We start from the raw sequence: 6,885 nt of genomic DNA, 5'->3' as shown, positions 1-6,885 counted from the left end.
GTAAACACAACTTGTGGCTCTGGAAAGAGAGAGAAATTCAGAGTTTCTCCAAAATACAACTTTGTTCAATCCCCTTATTGTAGGTAATTGCAGGTACACTGGAAATTGCAGGTAACCTTCTTGCTTGCAGGTAACACTGGAAAAAAAAAGCTCCAACATGACAAGGTACACCTAAACCAATCAGAAGAACATGCAAAACATTTTGTTTGGGGGTTTTGTGGTGTTTTTTGTCTGGTTTGGGTTTTTTAACAGCAGCCATGTCTGTATGGTTCATAAGAACTTTGTCTGGGAGGATCTAGTCAAGGTGGGACACAATTTGGTTATAGTCAAGTGCAAACCAACGAAGTTTTAGAGGAAGAAGCTGCCTGTGCTGCAWCATAGTCCCATCTAATTGATTTCTTTGATTCTCAGCAGCTGCTTCTGCTCCTTCTTAGATCATTTTGTTAAGTGAGAAAGGTACTAGACCAGGAATGACACGTCCAGACCATGTTCTTTGCTCTCAGCACAACCTTGGCAATGCTCAGCTCATCTCACATCCAAATGGTGAAATTCCTCTTGTTCTCCAGAAGACGCAACAGTCACACCAGTTGGAAGTGGATTGGGAAGTTGTGAAGGAGATGGGAAACTGAACCCATTTCACCTCTCTAAAGCCCCAGTAGGGCAACAAATCTGGAGTGAGTCTCCATGGCACCTTCTTTCCCTGCTTGCCATTTTCTGAACACCTTAAAGACCTTAATATTTATCCGCCCTACTTCCATTTCTCTCTTCAGGCTGAAATGAGCACTTCCAAGGGAAAGAAAAGGAATATGGACATTTGGCAGGCTCTTCATCATCACCTCGTACTGAGAACGAGCTGTGGTGCAGATTTGTTCCCACACAACCAGTGCTGGAGGAAGGAGATGAACAATCAGTACTTTCTTTTTTGACAGCCATTTCCCTCCAGTGATGCATAGCTTCAAAGATTTTCTGGGGATTCAGCTCCCTGTTTTAAGGACTTTAAATGTTTTACAAAGAATATATGAAGAAAACCGTATTTGTACCCATCAAAGTTAGGCCATGCCAATGTCGTCCTCCAAAAAATTTGAAGTGTAACAMAAAAAAACTTTATGAAATAATGTTAGTTTTTCTAAAGACTCTAGAAATAAGAATGATGGGCTAAATAATCTTTTCCTACCTGGGACATTGATCCTGAAGGTGAGTTTTTGGCCAGCAGCCTCGCAGGTGTACTCCCCAGCATCTTTCTTCTCCACCTCACYCACCACCAGACGACGSSRTTTGCCCTCRGACTCCACCTTGAATTTCTTGCTGGAGRTGATGAGTTTYCCATCCTTGTACCACTTCACCTCYGTTTTCTCCTGGGCCACCTCGCAGCTCAGYGTGGYATTTTCTGACAGTGCAGCTTTCACCTCTTTCTGCAYCTTCTCCTTGTTTGTAAACACAACTTGTGGCTCTGGAAAGAGCAAGAAATTCAGAGTTTTATTAGCATTTAAGAGGAACCAATCTGATTYTTATTTATGCCTCAACRTTTGTCATGTGCTGGGAGCTCTGTCCTCGGGAGGCTTYGCCTGGCAGCCAGTCGGGGGAGAGAAAGCTTCCCCTTCAGATCTGCCAGCACCCTGCTCCCCCTTGCTGGTGGGGCAGATACCTGGATGCCCGGGAAAACAGCGTGCGGAAAAAAACGAGCGGGAAAAAAAAAAACCGTGCGGGGGAAAAAAGCGCGCTGAAAGAACGCGTGGGAAATCACGCCATAGGAGGGCGCGGCACATAGAAGCAGCTAAGTGCGACACAAGMGGGGACATTTTCCGTTGGGGTTCTTGGAGGGAGCAGGAGTCCGCCTAAAGGGTCACCTTGGCCCTCCTCCATCTTCGCTTTCTTTTTTTTTTTTTCTTTTTGCTTTCCCTCCCTGCGGTCTTGCTGTTTTCCTGGCTGCCTTCCCTGTCTGCACCTATCCTGTCCGTGTGCCCTGTTTTCCCGTAGCAGCTTTTCAAGGCGACAACCTCGTGTTTGCTGCCTYCYGGACGGAGCTGCTGGAGCCRCAGCCGTRTGTCCGGCAGTGTCCGCAGCCTCAGCCTGTCCCCAGCCGTGTGTCCGGCRCAGTGCCCGTAGCCCCGGCCGCCCGTTCTCCGCCRAYGGGAGGGACACGCAGCCGCTGCTGATCAGAAATCGCATCCAGCCCGCCCCGGGAGCCGTGCAGGCTCCTCGCAGCTCGCAGCGAACCCGTTCCTTCTGCCAAGCTGATTCCGATGGGACACCCAGGGCACAGCGGGAACAATCTGCTATTCTGTCTCTCCGTTTCTCTTTTCCCCTCTTTGTTCCCTTTTCTATCCCCCTTGGTAGTAAGTGGTAGGAACGCTTACCCTTSTTTATCAATAAACAGTTCTCAGATATAATATCTGTGCTTTACTTTTTGTCMAAGAAATCTATKGAAAGAATCCTTCCCGACTCCCTCTTGCCACAGCAGGACAGGACAGCACTATGGAAACCAAGTTTTTGGTGATTTTATCTGCTTTGTTTTGGTGAATGAAGACATTGGGCAGACATCCTGCTGCTCTTCATCAAGACCTTACTGTGAAATTCACTGMAAATCAGCTGCATTGCAGAATTGTTCTGGTTTCATCAACGTGTGGGGATGGAGAGATGCAATCAGTACTTTCCTTTTCTTGGCCCTGTTCCTACACAGACGGGGAGCTCCTAAATCTTGTCAAGGATCGAGTTCCCTATCTTAAACATTTTACTGTGCTTTGCATAGAACACACAGAACAATACCAATTTTTCTAAGTATTTTAGAAATAGGAAAGCCRTGCTAAACAATTTTCTCTCACCTGTGACATCRATCCTGAAGGTSAKTTTKTGSCCAGCAGCCTCRCAGGTGTACTCCCCAGCATCYTTCTTCTCCACCTCACYCACCACCAGACGACGGCGTTTGCCCTCGGACTCCACCTTGAACTTCTTGCTGGWGGTGATGAGTTTCCCATCCTTGTACCACTTCACTTCTGTTTTCTCCTGGGCCACCTCGCAGCTCAGTGTGGCGTTTTCTGACAGTGCAGCTTTCACCTCTTTCTGCACCTTCTCCTTGTGGACAAAGGCGTCTTCTGCCTCTGAAATGGGGAAGCATAATGGGAAAAATGTGTCAGATCTTGTGGCAAGAAGCTCTCATATGTAKTTGGTGCAGATGCTCTGCAGGATTCTGGACCTGGCAGTCCTGAGTCAACCACATGGACATGATGACCTTAAAGGTCTTCTCCAACATAAATAATTTAGTATTAAACTCTTGCAGCTTTGCAGTTCTATTTATCACATAAATAAAACATATAGCCTCAAAATACAGTCAATGCAATCATCATCCCTCTCTGACTTGTCTTCTGAAACAGCTCATGCACCTCACTTGCAAATTTGTTACAATGAATGTAAAGATAAAATTCTCTGTTGTGTCTTTATGTTATTTCTGCTCCCCATATTTGGAACGTGCAAAATACGACACGAGTTGCCACCTCCACTATCACATTATTTACATGATTTTACAAGGTATTTTAGAATAAGACAGGGTGTCCAGAAAATATCTTGTAACCCAATCCTAAAGAGAGCACAAAGTTCTCAATAAGGACAAACACCTGACGAACATTACACATAAAACTAGCATTTAAAATTTGAAGTGTGTTTTTATTTCCAAAAAAATCTATGATTTTTCAGCAAACTGGCCTCATGACAGGAGAGTGCAGCCAGGGAGGGTSGGGCTCTGCTCCCAGGGAAAAAGAGACAGGATGAGAGGAAATGGCCTCAAACTGTGCCAGGGGAGGTTCAGGTTGGATATCAGGAGGGATTTCTCTACTGAAAGGGTTGTTCAACACTGGAAGGGGTTGCCCAGGCAGGGGTGGAGTATCCCTCCCTGGAGATGTCCAAGGAAGTCCTGGACATGGTACTCAGGTGAYTATTTGGGGATCAGACACAGGTTGGACTGGTCTGGGAGGGCTTTCCCAGCCTCAGGGATTCTGGGATTCTGTGCTCTGGGAGGCTCTTGGTTCTCCCTGTCAGTGACGCTGAGCCCCTTCCATCCCCTGTGCTCCTGTCTGCCTCTCCCCAGTCACTCTCTGCAGCCTCCTGGGACCTTCCTGGACTCCTGGCTGATTTTCTCCTGCCTCCACCATGCCTGTGCTCTGAGTGGCAGCAGAGGGGGCAAGCTCAGGTCGAGTTCCTGCACTGATGGCAGTGTCACTGGTCCTGGGCCACATCCCAGCCTTGCTGTGAATATTGCATAGCCCATGGAAAGAGAGTCCTGCAGGGAAGCACACGGAATAGGAATCCAGCTTATGGGCTCTAAATTCGAGCTCCTCTGTTTGTCTTGGCTGTACAAGGGGTGTGAGGAGGTGTCATTGTCATTTAGAAGGCACATGGTCTCTGCTGGGTGATGTAAAACTCCTCAAAAGCACATGTCAGCAGCATTCTGACATCTGAAAGAGCTCGAGCACACACACCAAGCTTTGCATTCAAAACTGATTGCAAAAATATAAATATTTAAACTCCCATCTACAACTTTGAGTGTGAATATGCAGAGTGTATTCAATGGGTTATCAAACAAGTTTGTATCGATGGGGGCTGTATTTAAAATGTCAGGTTAGCAGGGCAGGAACATTCCATGCTTATCTCACTTGTCCTTTCCATTCTTGACCTTTCACAGAAACCGTTTTTATAGCAATAGGAAATGTGACTGAARCCTTTAATCAGCTTCCAAAGTGATTTACACCAGTCGATGATTTCTGTTAGAAACTTATTTTAAATTTAAACAAGTATTCAGTGCAGATGACATTTGCAKCCCTAACTGAAACTGGTTCATGACRTYTCAGTGRAAATGAGGAAAAATATTTTCAGGACATGGAGCTTTCACTGGTTTAAAATATGGATTTCACTGCATATCATGAATCCTGAAATACTGAGATTTCAGTATCAGGTCCTTTCTACATGTCCAACACAGTCCCGGGTGTGCAGCAGCTGATTTTTTTAATATTAATCCAAAAACTACACTGGCATCACAAAACCCAACCCTGAGCATCTAACCTTCAACCTGTCCTCAAAGAGGGAAGGCTTTGTGCTACCACTGGAGTCCCAGAACACAGGAACCCTGAAAAGCCTTCCAAGTGCAACAGCAGCAGGATAAATTAAGACCCAGAAATCTGCTGCACTTTGGGATAATCTAGCGAGAGGAGGATTTGTGCTGCAGAAGAGCYAACCACCCCGAGTACTCATAATCCCTGCTGACTTTCACACTGGATCATTTTCCAGCCAGTGCTGGACTCGCACGTCGCGTTACAGTTGTTCCCATGAGGAATACAGCAACAGTAGCTAAGGCAGGCTGATGGCACAGGGCAGGGGTCACATTACCCTGAGCTGCCATGGGGTCACCTGGCTGCAAAGGGASCTGCAAACCTTCACTTTCTGAGGCAGACAGATCCCTCAGAGAGAGAAATTTGGGAATAAAACACTAAATTTCTGAGGTTTCTGTCTGCACCTCTGCAGTAATGCATGAACCARTGCCTACAGTGAACAATTAATTTGTTTATAACAATTTTGCCTGGAAAAGCTGTGGCTGCCCCATTGCTGGAGGTGTTCCAAGCCAGGTTGGATGGGGCTTGGAGGAACCTGGGASRTRGGAAYRAGCTGAGCTTTGAGGTCCCTTCCAACTCAAACCATTCTGTGTTTCTGTGATGGTCTTTCCATCAATGTCCAAGTGCAATTTTCTCTGGAATACACCTCTCAAATCTATCCTTTCTTATCCTTCCTTCCTTACCCATCCTCCACAGCAACTGGCAGCTTCCTCAGCCAAAGGATGAGCTGCACAATGGATAAAAAAGAGCCCAAGTTCCCCAGCTCACACCCCAGGTACCCACACAGAGTGGAGTCAAAAAAACTCAGCAAAGCTGCTCATCTACACAGCTGATAAAAGGCCAGAGCTCTGTTTGGTGCTATAAGAAAACAGAAGAGAAAATTGCCTCCCTGTTCTGRTCATCTCTGCATATGAAACAAGAATTTTAATATTAAAAAAGAGGGATTTGACTGCAAACACAGTGGAATGCTATGAATATTGATTAAAAACAAACAAACCAACCCTTCCTTAACATCCAGTTCAGAAATGATCACTCAGAATATAGCTGCTGTCCATGGTTGCCTGGAGCCTTAGATAAAAGTCACCAGACTACTTATAAAATGTACTGAGACAAAGAAATGACAAAATCACTTAGTTTGGAAAAGACTTGGAAGATCCTTGAGTCCAACTGTTCTCCCAGCACTGCCAGTTCCAACCCTTTACCCATGTCCCCAAGTGCCACTTCCACATGGCTTTTAAATCCCTCCGGAGATGGGGATTTCACCACTTCCCGAGGCAGCTTCTTCCAATACCTGAAAACCCCTTAGGTGAAGACATTTTTTATAATAACCAATGTAAACCTCCCCTGGTGGAACTTGAGACCATTTTTTTCTTATCCTATCAGTAATAAAAAAAAAGATGAAGGAAGACAGCAACTTCCATGGAAGAATACCCATAGCAGGAGGAGGGATGGCAGTGCTGGATCAAAATGGAAGAGGTTTTTAAAGACAGTGCCTGCTGTTGAGATGCCTTGTTCACTATCTCAGCTGAGGGAGACACAAAGAGAGGTGAGGAGTTGATACCAGGATATGAACAGATCAACTGCAGATCTCCCCAGTCCTGCACAACCTCACTGAAATGACAGCTTAGACCAACATCACAAAATACTTCAACAGCATTTCTAATATTGCATCAGAGAAAATGGGGGAAAATACCCAGACACGAAGAAAAGCTGATGAAATACAACCCAAAATCTGTCTCCTACCTGTGACATCGATCCTGAAGGTCATTTTGTGGCCAGCAGCCTC

At 45.8% G+C, this 6,885-nt stretch overlaps 1 protein-coding gene across 1 annotated transcript in view; it reads right to left on the bottom strand.

Moving 5' to 3' along the window:
* OBSCN (obscurin, cytoskeletal calmodulin and titin-interacting RhoGEF) overlaps nucleotides 1–6,885 on the bottom strand; it is a 159,905-nt gene that overhangs the window by 130,650 nt on the left and 22,370 nt on the right. The window contains exons 9-10 of the mRNA XM_057370883.1: nucleotides 2,823–3,136; nucleotides 1,175–1,450 (exon numbers count right to left, since the gene is read on the bottom strand). Coding sequence (XP_057226866.1) covers nucleotides 1,175–1,450; nucleotides 2,823–3,136 — 590 coding nt within the window. The remainder of the gene's footprint in view (nucleotides 1–1,174; nucleotides 1,451–2,822; nucleotides 3,137–6,885) is intronic.

Source organism: Malurus melanocephalus, unplaced genomic scaffold, assembly GCF_030028575.1.
Source record: "Malurus melanocephalus ecotype Western Australia unplaced genomic scaffold, MMel_1.1 scaffold_135, whole genome shotgun sequence".
Lineage (NCBI taxonomy): Eukaryota > Metazoa > Chordata > Aves > Passeriformes > Maluridae > Malurus > Malurus melanocephalus.
The sequence above is the reverse complement of the archived record's forward strand: the minus strand, read 5'-3'. Positions and strand labels throughout refer to the sequence as shown.